Genomic DNA, 16,933 nt, shown 5'->3' with positions numbered 1-16,933 from the left:
CGGCTGGGCCCGTGAGCCGTGGCCGCTAAGCCTGCGCGTCCGGAGCCTGTGCTCCGCAACGGGAGAGGCCACAGCGGTGAGAGGCCCGCATACCGTGGAAAAAAAAAAAAACAAGTAAATATGTGGCACAAGGATATATTATACAATATGGGGAATATAGCCAATATTTTATAGTAACTATAAATGGATTATCACCTTTAAAATTGTGAATCACTACATTGCATACCTGTAACTTGTATACCTGTAACTATAATATTGTGTGGTAACCATCCATCAATAAAAAAATAATAAAAACCAAAAAGGAGGTGGTCTTTGGCCCTGGTTCTTGGCACAGAACTCCCCAAACTCTTGGAATTTACTGTCTTCTGTATGCTAATGGAATGGTTCATGGAGGGAGCCTAGATAACTTCAGGATGGGTGCTCATTACTAGAACAACAAAGTACATGGTCAGAGGGTATCATCTTTCAGCCCTATCTCCCAGTCTCCAGGGAGGGGAGAGTAGTTCAATCACCATTGGTCAATAATGTAATCAATGACACCTATGTAATGAAGTCCATTATCAACCCCCTCTCCCCTGCCCCAAGTGACAAGGTTCTGGGAGCTTCTGGGTTGGTGAACACATCCACAGGCTGGAGGCAGCATGCCTGGATGAAGAGGGAGGGCATTGGAAGCTCGACTCCCCTTCTCCCATCCCTTGCCCTGTGCATCTCTCCCATTTGGCTATTCTTGGGTTGTAGCCTTTGTAATAAACTAGTAATAATCATAGTAAAGTGCTTTCCTGAGTTCTGTGAGTTGTTCTATGGCATTATCAAACCTGAGGGTGGGTAGTGGAAACCCCTGAATTTGTATTTGTCTGGACAGAAGTGTAGGTAGTACGGGTACCCTGTTTGCACTGGCATCTGAAGTGGCGACCATCCTGTAGGACTCAGTCCTAGATCTGTGGGTTCTGCACCAACTCTGGGTAGTTAGTGCCGGAACTGAATTGTTGGACACCCAGCTGGTGTTGGGGAATTGGTGGAGGACAGACAGCACTTGGTGTCAGAGAGAAAAACCACACTGGCAGCTATCCAGGATCTCTTATACCCCAGCTGTTGATTCAGTCCAGACTTGTAGACATGACGGTTAACCTCCTTGTGTCTCTTTATGAAATGGGCACTCTGGACCCAAACAGGAATGTGATCCAGGAGTCCAGGGAGTCCTACCCACCAGAGGAGCCACAGCCCTGAGAGATGTGTCTGAGATCTCCTGTGGAGGGGCCTAGGGCTGCTCTGGATAGCACACAGCATTCCAGGAACACTGCCAAATCCTACATTCAGCATCTCATTGAATCCTCATCAGTCCTAGGAGAAAGGGTTATTATTCTCATTTTATAATTGGGGAAGCTGAGGCTCGGAGAGCTTGAATAACCTGCTTAATATCACACAGCTAATAAGTGGCAGGGCCAAGGATTTCTCAGGTCCCTCTGGCTCCAGTTGATTAGGGATTTGGGGCAACTGCTTTATTCCCTAAGAGGGATTCCCTTTGACAGGGCAGCTTTTGTGGTGTGTGTGTGTGTGTGTGTGTGTGTGTGTGTGTGTGTGTGTGTGCTAGCTGCCAGTAGCTGAGTATAAGTGGAAGAATGCTTTCAATGATACACACAAGGGAGATCTAATGCACTTTCAGATTTGGATTTTAGATTTAGATCTAGATCTAATGCATGTAAGATTTTCCAGTTGCTGAGTTTCTGCTTTTGGTGGACAGCAATGGGGAGGCAGCAGCCTTTCCCAGTTTTCTAACATCCTTCCTGTATATGACCCATTGTGATTGCTGGGAAACCCGTCTGTACCAGTCTTTGTGCTGTTCAAAGGTCCCATCCCTATGCCGCCCTTCCTCCTCCCTTCTGGATGAGCCTCTGAATGACTTGACTCTTCTTTCACAAATCTACCTATGAGGATTTTTGGACCCTTCCACCCCCATTCCACCCCTGCAGAATTGACACAGATTTCCAGGAGAGGTGGCTAGGAGAACAGCCAGCCTGTCAACGGCAAGATGGAATGACTTCTCTGCCTCAGACTTAGGGGCACAGAAGAGTGCTGCAGGGTCTGGGGCACAGAGCAGGAGAAGCCCATTCTTGCCCAAGCCGTGAGACCTCCAAGCTCAGAAAGCATGGCACCATGGGCCTCGTGGGCTCCTGTCCCCTTTTGGAACAGTGGGGGTTCAGCAGGGGTCAACGCTCCATCATGGCAGTTTTGCTTCTGTGGATCTCATGCTGGCTGATGCCGTTTTCTGCCATTGAGGTGTTTTTCTACTGCACTGTGTTGAAAGTGCTTGCAGATGGGGGACTGCTCAGGAGGGTTCTGTACACTTCTCCCAGGTGCTGGGGGAGGGGCTCAGTACCCTTGGAAATGTGACACTCTTCCCACGTCGGAGAGCCAGAGTGTGTCTGAACGAGGGTTACTTCCCACACATACAAGACTTACCTGATGATATCTTGTTTCAGCAAATCCGACTTAAAACTTCATGGGGATCATAGCAATGCCTCTCTTCTTCCAGTAATTCTTCTCATTGAATTCTTCTTATTGCATTCTTCTGTTGTGAAAGGAAGACTTGTCCAGACATTCATTCCAACATCTTATCAGGGTTGAATGCTTGTTTGTAGATGGTTTTATCAACTGTTCTGTACATGTTTTTCTCCCTAATCTGAAGTGGGTGGGAAATTGAGTCGATAGCTATGATAAGACAGAAAGTGATTGCAAAAGAGAGACTTGTAAAGCCTCCCCACGAAAGCGTAAACTTCAGTGGAGAGAAGACAGGGTCTTTCTTCTTTTTCTTTGAACATGCGTTTTTGCAGAAATAGTGGGGGGCGGTATTTCTCCTGTCTTCTTCAATGCACCAATCGAGGTCTCTCCCTCCTGGAAGTGGAAGATAGAGGTAGTAACTGATCTTTGAAGGGCAGTAGGATGGAGGGACTGAAGGGGGTAGATTTTCCTTTTTTTCCTACAAGGCTCAGAGTGGGGAGCAGTGTTGGTAGACAGGATATGAAAGCAAGGATTTATTGTCATAACTGAAGACTTGTTTTGCTAGAGAGGAAGAGCACTGCAGCTAGTGACAGAGAGCAGATCTTCTCTAAGCCTTCCAATTGCCTTTGGAATGTGTGGTCAAATCTTTTTAGAAATGTATTTAAATATAGGTGTGTCATGTCCTAGAAACTTGCAACATCTGACAAAGAAGAAGGGGAGCCCACTGAGATATGCTCAGGGTTTTTCATCATCCCCAACCACTCTGATGACAATAAAGGAATTATGATTATCAGCAGTTACACTGGCATACTACTACCTAGTTTATGAAACCAAATATTCACAAATTCATTTAATTCTTGGGGAAACTCTGTGAGGTGAGTCATATTGTCCTCATTTTGTAGATAAAGAAACTGAGCCACAAAGAGGCTGCCTCTCATTGTTCAAGTGTTCCACTGGCCCAGATTACCTTTCCATTCCCTGTGCTATTATTCTTCAAGGCCTACCCCAGTGCCATCTTCTCCAGAAAGTTCTGCTTGACTCCCCTCCCCCAAGCCAATGTGATGTTTTTCTCCTTTGTACCCATAGAACACTTTATGTGACTTCTCTTAGATAACTACCGTCTTCCTTGTTCAGTATTTAGGTGTTCCCCTGTGTGTAGGAAGTACCTCAACAATCACAATTCACAGACCTGGTGGTTCTCCCTGTTGAATTTAAGGACAAAGGGGTTCGAAGACATGGAGAGTCTTTGCTGGAGCAGAGGGTCTATACTGGGGAAACAGGGGACAGAAGTGGAAAAAGCAGGCTGGGATTTGCTTGGAATGTGTGAGAAGTGGAAGAGTGTTATCAACAATTATCTCAGTTGCCAGTGGCTGCCTCTCTTTGGTCTGGCATATCGTACATACTGTGTACCTTCTAGGATCTTGCACAAGATAATATTTTTGGAGGGCATTCTTTTGGCAATACCTCTCAAAAGTTTTCAAGTGCACCAGCAATTCCACTTCTGTAAGTTTATCCTACAGACATGCACAATAGAGCAAAGATACAGCCTTGGTACCTCTGTACCCATACCATTTTAATAGCAAAAAATGGGCAACAACCTGAATGTGTGTCAATAGTGGAGTGGCTAAATAAATTATGGTACATTCATATTACACAGAAGTATTCAGTCATGAAAATGAATTGTGTAGATTATTTTACTGACACAGGAAGATGGCCATGGCATATTAAGTAGAAAAAGTAGGTGCAAAATTATGTGTTTATTATGGTCTCATTTTGGTAAATAAGCACATATGTGCACATTTGCATCATATGTCAGCATTTATGTAATTGTGTATGAATACAGATGGGTGGGTAAACATAGAGACAGAGCTAGAACAATAAACATGGAACTGTTAACAATGGTTACCCTCAACCAATATGGACGGGGGATGAAAGGATGTTCACTTTTTACTTTAATAACTTCAGTATGGTTTGAATTTTAAAAAGAGAATTCCTTTCGTACAAATTAAAAAAAGAAAGAAAAAGAGAAATCGTTGCATGAGGAAGGAGACCGATAGGTGGAGGTGAGTTCTTTTAGGTAGCCCCTAATTTATCTTGAATTCTGAGCCAGGGCTAATTTGTATGGTTCTTCTGGGGTGTTTCCTTGAGTAGCTGGCTTCACATCTCATCTGACTCTTCAGCAACCTTGGTTATGACTTCGATTACAACCTTACCTCTTCTGGCGGAAGGCCACATTTGGCTGCTACAGCTGTGATGCAAGATTCTGTTACCAGGGTTCCTTGTGGGAAGCCAAATCCGCGAAAGGCCACGTCAGATGGTAAATTTGTCAGGCACGCATGGCCCTGGAACCTGAGGTTGCAGATTTTATATATGCATTTTTCAGCTTCAGTATAAGAAATTCTACTACCTAAAGTAAAAGGAGATATTCACATAATACTGGACAACATTTTTTTTTCTTTTCTCTAAAAGTCAAGTACAGAGTTGAACCTCTTGTGGAACTAGGTAAGTACTTAAAGAAAGTGCTCCACAAAGACTCATATAGAAATTCTGGGGCTTCCCTGGTGGCACAGTGGTTAAGAATCCGCCTGCCAATGCAGCGGACACAGGTTCGAGCCCTGGTCTGGGAAGATCCCATGTGCCATAGAGCAACTAAGCCCATGTGCCACAACTACTGAGCCTGTGCTCTAGAGCTTGCGAGCCACAACTACTGAGCCTGTGTGCCACAACTACTGAAGCCTGTGTGCCTAGAGCCCTTGCTCCATAACAAGAGAAGCCACCGCAATGAGAAGCCCACGCACCACAATGAAGAGTAGTCCCCGCTCGCCACAACTAGAGGAAGCCCGTGCACAGCAACGAGGACCCAATGCAGCCAAAATAAATAAATAAATAAATAAATAATAAATAAATAAATAAATAAATAAAATAAAATAAAGAAATTCTGCATTCTGTTCACAAAGAAGGACGGTGCCGGTTTCTGATGCACATACCTGCTCCGAGTCATCCAGTGTGCACCCTCCATTAATGAAGCACTCAATGTTTAGAGCTTTGATTCGCCCGTTGTTCATGAATCCCACCTGTCACCAAATGATGGACATTTTACGATATGTTTAGAATTTAATGCTAAGCTTGAGCCGCAGCCCAGCTCTTCCATGGGCAGGATTGAAGACAGACCACCACCGTTTGCTCTGTGGTGGACCACGTCTGGACACTCTCTTGTTTTTCAGTGCTTGGCTGACAAAGACCTCCTCTGACCTGAATATTGCTGACCCCTTTCCTTTCAACGTGTAATTTTCTGGCTTCACAGTCAGTATGGAATTCTAAAGTTCTTGCTTGTCTCCCAGCATATAATTGCTACCCTCTTCTTCCTTGTTCTTGGAAGATTTTCCTTCACTTTTTACTGGTTTTCCTTCTAATTTAGTCTGTGGTTTTCCCCCTTGTGGAAAAGTCTCTGGGATTCCAGAGTGCACTGGAATGAATCACAGTGCATCTTTTTACAGGAAAGCCTCTGAGGTCGGGGAACGGACATGGGAATGACTGCTTTCATCTTACTGAGCTAGTGAAGCACTTTGCCACTGATGAAGCATGTAACAAATGTGAGCTCGTGCTGCTGTTAGTACCGGGCAGCTTGCATTTTTCTCAAGTTGCCACTCCCTTCCCGCCCACCTGGATCATTTTGTCTGCACAGCCCAGGTTGAAAAGAAAAATTCCCACTCCCTAGTGTAGTTCTACTAAAAAAGAATTGGCCTTGGTCCCTTTGCCTTTCTGAAATCAGGGATAAATACATTGATGGAACCATTTACCTATTTGGTTATCATCTACTCCAAGGGAACTGCTGGATAGTAAATCAGAGAAGTTAGGAAATGGAGCAAAATGTACAAATTTAGAATTTATGGTAATTCGAAAATTCTTTTTATTTTTTTAATCTCCTCTCAATTGCCTTTCACCAAAACCTCCACTATTCTTTCTTTTTTTTTTACATCTTTATTGGAGTATAATTGCAATACAATGGTGTGTTAGTTTCTGCTTCATAACAAAGTGAATCAGTTATACATATACATATGTTCCCATATCTCTTCCCTCTTGCATCTCCCTCCCTCCCAACCTCCCTATCCCACCCCTCCAGGCGGTCACAAAGCACCTAGCTGATCTTGTGCTATGCGGCTTCTTCCCACTAGCTATCTACCTTACGTTTGGTAGTGTATATATGTCCATGACTCTCTCTCGCTTTGTCACAGCTTACCCTACGCAGTCCCCATATCCTCAAGTCCATTTTCTAGTAGGTCTGTGTCTTTATTCCTGTCTTACCCCTAGGTTCTTCATGACATTTTTTTCCTTAAATTCCATATATATGTGTTAGCATATGGTATTTGTCTTTCTCTTTCTGACTTACTTCACTCTGTATGACAGACTGTAGGTCTATCCACCTCATTACAAATAGCTCAATTTCGTTTCTTTTTATGGCTGACTAATATTCCATTGTATATATGTGCCACATCTTCTTTATCCATTCATCCGATGATGGACACTTAGGTTGTTTCCATCTCTGAGCTGCAATGAACATTTTGGTACATGACTCTTTTTGAATTATGGTTTTCTCAGGGTATATGCCCAGTAGTGGGATTGCTGGGTCATACGGTAGTTCTATTTGTAGTTTTTTAAGGAATCTCCATACTGTTCTCCATAGTGGCTGTACCAATTCACATTCCCACCAGCAGTGCAAGAGTGTTCCCTTTTCTCCACACCCTCTCCAGCATTTATTGTTTCTAGATTTTTTGATGATGGCCATTCTGACTGGTGTGAGATGATATCTCATTGTAGTTTTGATTTGCATTTCTCTAATGATTAATGATGTTGAGCATTCTTTCATGTGTTTGTTGGCAGTCTGTATATCTTCTTTGGAGAAATGTCTATTTAGGTCTTCTGCCCATTTTTGGATTGGGTTGTTTGTTTTTTTGTTATTGAGCTGCATGAGCTGCCTGTAAATTTTAGAGATTAATCCTTTGTCAGTTGATTCATTTGCAAATATTTTCTCCCATTCTGAGGGCTGTCTTTTGGTCTTGTTTATGGTTTCCTTTGCTGTGCAAAAGCTTTGAAGTTTCATTAGGTCCCATTTGTTTATTTTTGTTTTTATCTCCATTACTCTAGGAGATGGGTCAAGAAGGATCTTGCTGTGATTTATGTCATAGAGTGTTCTGCCTATGTTTTCCTCTAAGAGTTTGATAGTTTCTGGCCTTACATTTAGGTCTTTAATCCATTTTGAGCTTATTTTTGTGTATGGTGTTAGGGAGTGATCTAATCTCATACTTTTACATGTACCTGTCCAGTTTTCCCAGCACCACTTATTGAAGAGGCTGTCCTTTCTCCACTGTACGTTCCTGCCACCTTTATCAAAGATAAGGTGACCATATGTGCATGGGTTTATCTCTGGGCTTTCTATCCTATTCCATTGATCTATCTTTCTGTTTTTGTGCCAGTACCATACTGTCTTGATTACTGTAGCTTTGTAGTATAGTCTGAAGTCAGGCAGCCTGATTCCTCCAGCTCCATTTTTTGTTCTCAAGATTGCTTTGGCTATTCGGGGTCTTTTGTGTTTCCATACAAATTGTGAAATTTTTTGTTCTAGTTCTGTGAAAAATGCCAGTGGTAGTTTGATAGGGATTGCATTGAATCTATAGATTGCTTTGGGGAGTAGAGTCATTTTCACAATGTTGATTCTTCCAATCCAAGAACATGGTATATCTCTCCATCTGTTTGTATCATCTTTAATTTCTTTCATCAGTGTCTTATAATTTTCTGCATACAGGTCTTTTGTCTCCTTAGGTAGGTTTATTCCTAGATATTTTATTCTTTTTGTTGCAATGGTAAATGGGAGTGTTTTCTTGATTTCACTTTCAGATTTTTCATCATTAGTGTATAGGAATGCCAGAGATTTCTGTGCATTAACTTTGTGTCCTGCTACTTTACCAAATTCATTGATTACCTCTAGTAGTCTTCTGGTAGCATCTTTAGGATTCTGTATGTAAAGTATCATGTCATCTGCAAACAGTGACAGCTTTACTTCTTCTTTTCCGTTTTGGATTCCTTTTATTTCCTTTTCTTCTCTGATTGCTGTGGCTAAAACTTCCAAAACTATGTTGAATAAGAGTGGTGAGAGTGGGCAACCTTGTCTTGTTCCTATCTCAGTGGAAATGCTTTCAGTTTTTCACCATTGAGGACGATGTCGGCTGTTGGTTTGTCATATATGGCCTTTATTATGTTGAGGAAAGTTCCCTCTATGCCTACTTTCTGCAGGGTTTTTTATCATAAATGGGTGTTGAATTTTGTCAAAAGCTTTTCTCTGCATCTATTGAGATGATCATATGGTTTATCTCCTTCAATTTGTTAATATGGTGTATCCCATTGATTGATTTGCTTATATTGAAGAATCCTTGCATTCCTGGAATAAACTCCACTTGATTGTGGTGTATGATCCTTTTAATGCGCTGTTGGATTCTGTTTGCTAGTATTTGGTTGAAGATTTTTGCATCTATGTTCATCAGTGATACTGGCCTGTAGTTTTCTTTCTTTGTGACATCCTTGTCCGGTTTTGGTATCAAGGTGATGGTGGCCTTGTAGAATGAGTTTGGGAGTGTTCCTCCCTCTGCTATATTTTGGAAGAGTTTGAGAAAGATAGGTGTTAGCTCTTCTCTAAATGTTTGATAGAATTCGCCTGTGAAACCATCTGGTCCTGGGCTTTTGTTTGTTGGAAGTTTTTTTTTTTTTGCAGTACGCGGGCCTCCCACCTCTGTGGCCTCTCCCATTGCGGAGCACAGGCTCTGGATGCGCAGGCTCAGCGGCCACGGCCCACGGGTCCAGCCGCTCCGCGGCACGTGGGATCCTCCCAGACTGGGGCACGAACCCATGTCCCCTGCGTCAGCACGCGGACGCTCAACCACTGCACCACCAGGGAAGCCCTGTTGGAAGATTTTTAATCACAGTTTCAATTTCAGTGCTTGTGATTGGTCTGTTCGTATTTTCTATTTCTTCCCGATTCAGTCTTGGCAGTTTGTGTATTTCTAAGAATTTGTCCATTTCTTCCAGATTGTCCATTTTATTGGCATAGAGTTGCTTGTAGTAATCTCTCATGATCTTTTGTATTTCTGCAGTGTCAGTTGTTACTCCTCCTTTTTCATTTCTAATTCTCTTGATTTGAGTCTTCTCCCTTTTTTTCTTGATGAGTCTGGCTAATGGTTTATCAATTTTGTTTATCTTCTCAAAGAACCAGCTGTTAGTTTTATTGATCTTTGCTATCGTTTCCTTCATTTCTTTTTCATTTATTTCTGAGCTGATTTTTATGATTTCTTTCCTCTGCTAACTTTGGGGGTTTTTTTGTTCTTCTTTCTCTAATTGCTTTAGGTGCAAGGTTAGGTTGTTTATTTGAGATGTTTCCTGTTTCTTAAGGTAGGATTGTATTGCTATAAACTTCCCTGTTAGAACTGCTTTTGCTGCATCCCATAGGTTTTGGGTTGTCCTGTCTCCATTGTCATTTGTTTCTAGGTATTTGTTTATTTCCTCTTTGATATCTTCAGTGATCACTTCGTTATTAAGTAGTGTATTGTTTAGCCTCCATGTGTTTATATTTTTTACCGATCTTTTCCTGTAATTGATATCTAGTCTCATAGCGTTATGGTCAGAAACGATACTTGATACAATTTCAATTTTCTTAAATTTACCAAGGCTTGATTTGTGACCCAAGATATGATCTATCCTGGAGAATGTTCCATGAGCACTTGAGAAAAATGTGTATTCTGTTGTTTTTGGATGGAATGTCCTATAAATATCAATTAAGTCCATCTTGTTTAATGTATCATTTAAAGCTTGTGTTTCTTTATTTATTTTCATTTTGGATGATGTGTCCATTGGTGAAAGTGGGGTGTTAAAGTCCCCTACTATGAATGTGTTACTGTCGATTTCCCCTTTTATTGCTGTTAGTATTTGCCTTATGTATTGAGGTGCTCCTAGGTTGGGTGCATAAATATTTACAATTGTTATATCTTCTTCTTGGATCAATCTCTTGATCATTATGTTGTGTCCTTCTTTGTCTCTTCTGATAGTCCTTATTTTAAAGTCTATTTTGTCTGATATGAGAATTGCTACTCCAGCTTTCTTTTGGTTTCCATTTGCATGGAATATCTTTTTCCATCCCCTTACTTTCAGTCTGTATGTGTCTCTAGGTCTGAAGTGGGTCTCTTGTAGACAGCATATATATGGGTCTTGTTTTTGTATCCATTCAGCCAATCTGTGTCTTTTGGTGGGAGCATTTAGTCCATTTACATTTAAGGTAATTATCGATATGTATGTTCCTATTCCCATTTTCTAAATTGTTTTGGGTTCGTTATTATAGGACTTTTCCTTCTCTTGTGTTTTTGTCTAGAGAAGTTCCTTTAGCATTTGTTGTAAAGCTGGTTTGGTGGTGCTGAACTCTCTCAGCTTTTGCTTGTCTGTAAAGGTTTTAATTTCTCCATCAAATCTGAATGAGATCCTTGCTGGGTAGAGTAATCTTGGTTGCAGGTTTTTCTCCTTCATCACTTTCAGTATGTCCTGCCACTCCCTTCTGGCTTGTAGAGTTTCTGCTGAGAGATCAGCTGTTAACCTTATGGGGATTCCCTTGTGTGTTATTTGTTGTTTTTCCCTTGCTGCTTTTAATATGCTTTCTTTGTATTTAGTTTTTGACAGTTTGATTAATATGTGTCTTGGCGTATTTCTCCTTGAATTTATCCTGTATGGGACTCTCTGTGCTTCCTGGACTTGATTAACTATTTCCTTTCCCATATTAGGGAAGTTTTCAACTATAATCTCTTCAAATATTTTCTCAGTCCCTTTCTTTTTCTCTTCTTCTTCTGGAACCCCTATAATTCGAATGTTGGTGCGTTTAATGTTGTCCCAGAGGTCTCTGAGACTGTCCTCAGTTCTTTTCATTCTTTTTTCTTTATTCTGCTCTGCAGTAGTTATTTCCACTATTTTATCTTCCAGGTCACTTATCCGTTCTTCTGCCTCAGTTATTCTGCTATTGATCCCATCTAGAGTATTTTTAATTTCATTTATTGTGTTGTTCATCGTTGCTTGTTTCATCTTTAGTTCTTCTAGGTCCTTGTTAAATGTTTCTTGCATTTTGTCTGTTCTATTTCCAAGATTTTGGATCATCTTTACTATCATTATTCTGAATTCTTTTTCAGGTAGACTGCCTATTTCCTCTTCATTTGTTAGGTCTGGTGGGTTTTTATCTTGCTCCTTCATCTGCTGTGTGTTTTTCTGTCTTCTCATTTTGCTTATCTTACTGTGTTTGGGGTCTCCTTTTTGCAGGCTGCAGGTTCGTAGTTCCCGTTGTTTTTGGTGTCTGTCCCCAGTGGCTAAGGTTGCTTCAGGCTTGGGTTGTGTAGGCTTCCTGGTGGAGGGGACTAGTGCCTGTGTTCTGGTGGATGAGGCTGGATCTTGTCTTTCTGGTGGGTAGGTCCACGTCTGGTGGTGTGTTTTGGGGTGTCTGTGGACTTACTATGATTTTAGGCAGCCTCTCTGCTAATAGGTGGGGTTGTGTTCCTGTCTTGCTAGTCGTTTGGCATAGGGTGTCCAGCACTGTAGCTTGCTGGTCATTGAGTGAAGCTGGCTGCTGGTGTTGAGATGGAGATCTCTGGGAGATTTTTGCCGTTTGATATTATGTGGAGCTGGGAGGTCTCTTGTGAACCAGTGTCCTGAAGTTGTCTCTCCCACCTCAGAGGCACAGCACTGACTCCTGGCTGCAGCACCAAGAGCCTTTTGTCCACACGGCTTAGAATAAAAGGGAGAAAAAGTAGAAAGAAAGAATTAGTAGAAGAAGAAAGAAAGAAAGAAAGAAAGAAAGAAAGAAAGAAAGAAAGAAAGGAGGGAGGGAGGAAGGCAGGAGGGAAGGAAGGAAAATAGAAAGAAAGAAGATAAAGTAAAATAAAGTAAGATAAAATAAAATAAAGTTATTAAAATAATTATTAAGAAAAAAAATTAAAAAAAACAACAGACGGATAGAACCCTAGGACAAATGGTGGAAGCAAAGCTATACAGACAGAATCTCACACAGAAGCGTACACATTCACACTCGCAAAAAGAGGAAAAGGGGGAAAAACCATAAATCTTGCTCTCCTCCTCCTCAATTTGGGATGATTCGCTGTCTGTTCAGGTATTTCACAGATGCAAAGTACATCAAGTTGATTGTGGAGCTTTAACCCGCTGCTTCTGAGGCTGCTGGGAGAGATTTCCCTTTCTCTACGTTGTTCTCACAGCTCCCAGGGGCTCAGCTTTGGATTTGGCCCCGCCTCTGCATGTAGGTCGCTGGAGGGCGTCTGTTCTTCGCTCAGACAGGACGGGGTTAAAGGAGCCGCTGCTTCGGGGTCTCTGGCGCACTCAGGCCGGGGGGAGGGAGGGGCACGGAGTGCGGAGCGGGCCTGCGGCGGCAGAAGTCGACATGACGTTGCAACAGCCTGAGGCCCGCCGTGTGTTCTCCCTGAGAAATTGTCCCTGGATGGGGGGTGTGGATAGTGACCTGTGCTCGCACACAGGCTTCTTGGTGGCGGCAGCAGCGGCCTTAGCGTCTCATGCCCGTCTCTGGGGTCGCGCCCGTCTCTGGAGCTCCTTTAAGCAGCGCTCTTAATCCCTCTCCTCGCGCACCAGGAAACAAAGAGGGAAGAAAAAGTCTCTTGCCTCTTCGGCAGCTCCAGACTTTTCCCCGGACTCCCTCCCGGCCAGCCGTGGAGCACTAACCCCTTCAGGCTGTGTTCATGTCGCCAATCCGTCCTCTCCCTGCGCTCCGACCGAAGCCCGAGCCTCAGCTCCCAGCCCTGCCCGCCCCGGCGGGTGACCAGACGAGCCTCTTGGGATGGTGAGTGCCTGGCGGCGCCGATCCTCTGTGCGGGAATCTCTCCGCTTTGCCCTCTGCACCCTTGTTGCTGTGCTCTCCTCTGTGGCTCTGAAGCTCCCCGCCTCCGCCACCCGCCGTCTCCACCTGCGAAGGGGCTCCTAGTGTGTGGAAACTTTTCCTCCTCCACAGCTCCCTCCCAGAGGTGCAGGTCCCGTCCCTATTCTTTGTCTCTGTTTATTCTTTTTTCTTTTGCACTACCCAGGTATGTGGGGGAGTTTCTTGCCTTTTGGGAGGTCTGAGGTCTTCTGCCAGCGTTCAGTAGGTGTTCTGTAGGAGTTGTTCCACGTATAGATGTATTTCTGGTGTATCTGTGGAGAGGAAGGTGATCTCCGCGTCTTAGTCTTCCGCCATCTTCCTGGAAGCCTCCAATTCCAAAATTCTTGAAAGGTTTATATCGAACAGCTTAAGAATCTCTCTGCTCCCTCATTTATGGTACTATTTTGCTTAGCAAACCTTTCTTCGTGAAAACTTCAGCCTAGCATTTGTCAAAATTACCAAATGACAAAACCAGACAGAAAATCTAGCTATGTGTATGCTATAAGCAATTCCCAAATGAAGCATGTTTGATATAGAAGCATTACATTAGAACTGTCCTAACACTCAATCACAAATTTGAAAAGTAGTATTGTTGTCAACCAGATCCCAGCAGTTATTTTTAATAGTGTTTATGCTATAGTTGCATAAAAATGCAATGAACGTGGTTTGAGACAATTTAAGTTATTTCACTAGTTAGTTTATTCTTTTTTCCTATTTGCAAAAAGCTTTTGTGGTGCTTTCATAACCATTTGGTGGAAACACTTGTAAAAAATAATATTGCAGTTAAAACGGTCAAATGGTTTCCAAACAGTTTCTACTGCAAAATAATATTTTTATAGTCAAGAAGTTTTGGTACAACAATGTAGTTTCTTTCATTTTCTTTTTTTTTTTGTCTTTGAGGAACCACTAACATAAATCCCATTCCTTCAATAGTGTTTTTTTATCATTATTGGAAATTATTTTTATCATTTAGCTTCTTCATAATTTTACAACAAATTTACTAAAAGTTCCTCATAAAATGTTATTATGAGTATTCAAACACACAGCATCCATTTTAATATTGTATGTACTAAGATGATTGTTTTTAGAATTTAGCAAAATCAAAATAATACAAAAGGATAAACCATTCAAATTAAATGAGGCACTTTAATATTTTCATCTTTAACACTTACTTTATATTTTCCAAATAATGGGTGTCTTCTCCCAGCTATTAACATATCATCTTCACAATCAAGAACAAGACGAATAGGGTGACCAGTTCTAAAGAAACAAATCTTAGATTCTTCATCCATCCCACCCATCCATCCATCCATCCACCCATCTGCCATCCGCCCACCTATTTATCCATCCCCTCATTTAACTATTTACCCACCCCTCCATCTATCCACCTTTCTACCCATCCATCCACCATCCACCCTTCCACCTATATAGCCAACGATTTATTTAACCACCCACCCGTCACTTATATATATTCACTGAGTGCATATGATATGCTAGGCACTGATATGAATTGATGTATGGCTAAATTACTATTATCTCTGTGTTCTAGAACTCATTGTTTGATGAACTAGCCAAAGGAGATTAATGTCACATGTCAGTTAACTTGTGTTCTCATGGCTTCAAATTTGACCCTCACCTAGATCCAACCATTTTGCAAATCCCCGCCACTAGTTACAGAGGCCAAAGAGTGTGAACAGGTAAATCAAACTTAACAACACAACTGGAAAAACAAGGCCAAGCACACGGCCTAGGAAGTCTGGATTAGAATCTTCATTTTCAGCTATGAGTGCTACTATGTTAGCTAAGTTGGGCCCTTGGGTAGTGAGGACGTCCAGGCTTTCTGTTTCTCTAGGGCAGAGGTTCCCAGACTTTGAAGTGCAGATGAATCATCTGGAGTGCTGGTGAAATGCAGATTCCTGAGCCTTAGCACTAGGACTCTGATTCGATAGGTTGGGAGGAGCCCTAGAATCTGCATTTTCCTCAGTGATTCTGATGCAGGTGTCTTCAGGTACTTGTTGAAAACCACGGCTCTACCACAGGGCTTTATGGTCCTCTTTAATGATGAGGACCACCTGGAGTATCAGTTAAATGTACAGTTTCCACGTCCATCCCCTGGTGATTCTGATTCAGTGGGTCTGGGATGGGGAGGCAAGAATTTCTATGAGCCCAGGAGACTCTTATTATCAGCAGTTTGGGAACACTGCTCTGGGGACCACTTAGTGCATGGCAGATGTTGTAGCTTAAGGTACTGGTTCCCACACTTGGCTGCACAGTGGAATCACTGGGGAAGTTTTAAAATAGACTGATGCCTGGGTCAACATGGGGAAGCCTAGGTACTGGGATTTAAATGCTCCCAGTTGATTCTGATGTGCAGTCATGTTTGAGAAGTCTTAAATGCACAAAGCTTGGTGGGAATACGATGAATTAATTATCCCTTGCTGACTCCTTTATGGGTGTGAATACAAAGAGTTTCATTATGGAAAACACTGGGGATGGATTTCAGATTCCACCTTTTCCCCACCTGTCATTGCAAAATGAGACACATGTCTGAGTGCTTTGGGACCCTTGAACTACAGGGAAGTTGTCAAAGGAAGCAGGACCTTTGAAATTTGCAGGCTGATTGGGGCTTTGACATAGTAACAAAACAAAACAAAAAACAGCCCTAAAAAATGAACAAGGAATAACAATTGTAAGGCAATTATACTCCAATAAAGATGTTAAAAAAAAAATGAATGAGGAATAGAAAAGCCAGCGCCGTGAACAGCATGAGCAGTGAAAGAGCAACACTTTCGGTTGAGGTCAGCCCAGGAGCTCTCTTTGAGGTTGTCACGTGTCCATTGAGCACACACTGAAGAGCAAAAAGCCCTTCCCAGGAGCAGTGAGGGAGAGGGTGGGAGCCTTTTTTTCCTCATCCCACTCTGTCTTCAGCTGACGGTAGGAAGGAAAAGTTGGGGAGCAGCCTTCCCCCTTGACACTCCACTTGGGCAGGTGACTTGCCCCACCCCTAAGTGGGTCACCTTCCCTGAAGCTCGGGGACGGGCCGTGTCAGCTCTGGAGACGTTAAACTAATAATACCACTTTTCCTTTATAGAGCAAATTAGCCTATTCTATGTGCGTTTGACTTTTCCAATAACTCTAGGAGGGTGGGTGTTATCTACAATTATAAAGAAAAAGAGACAGGAGGCTGAGTTGCCCAAGGACACTCAGGTGGTTATGACAGCAGCCCAAGTGACTCTCAGGCCACTGATTTGCCCTCAGCTCTGTGCATTTTACGCCCTCCCGTGCCCCCAAGTGCACTTACCTGATAGTGCCCACAGCTGCAATAGCCCGGGTACAGCTGGTCCTCCTACCTTCCCGCCTAAACCTCCACCCACTCGTTTTACACGACGGTGATTCTGTTGATGGGATGTTTAAAATAGAGGACATTGGGCTTCCTTGGTGGCGCAGTGGTTGAGAGTCCGCCTGCCGATGCAG

At 42.7% G+C, this 16,933-nt stretch overlaps 1 protein-coding gene across 1 annotated transcript in view; it reads right to left on the bottom strand.

Moving 5' to 3' along the window:
• LOC103073747 (aldehyde oxidase 2-like) overlaps positions 1-16,933 on the bottom strand; it is an 87,295-nt gene that overhangs the window by 24,597 nt on the left and 45,765 nt on the right. The window contains 9 exon segments of the mRNA XM_007469202.1: positions 2,448-2,617; positions 2,619-2,680; positions 4,713-4,868; positions 4,871-4,906; positions 5,487-5,573; positions 14,632-14,719; positions 16,761-16,791; positions 16,794-16,847; positions 16,850-16,871. Coding sequence (XP_007469264.1) covers positions 2,448-2,617; positions 2,619-2,680; positions 4,713-4,868; positions 4,871-4,906; positions 5,487-5,573; positions 14,632-14,719; positions 16,761-16,791; positions 16,794-16,847; positions 16,850-16,871 — 706 coding nt within the window.

Source organism: Lipotes vexillifer, unplaced genomic scaffold (genome assembly GCF_000442215.2).
Source record: "Lipotes vexillifer unplaced genomic scaffold, Lipotes_vexillifer_v1.1 scaffold648, whole genome shotgun sequence".
NCBI classification, from domain to species: Eukaryota; Metazoa; Chordata; class Mammalia; order Artiodactyla; family Lipotidae; genus Lipotes; species Lipotes vexillifer.
Note: the sequence above shows the minus strand (reverse complement) of the source record. Positions and strands in the feature narration are given on the sequence as shown.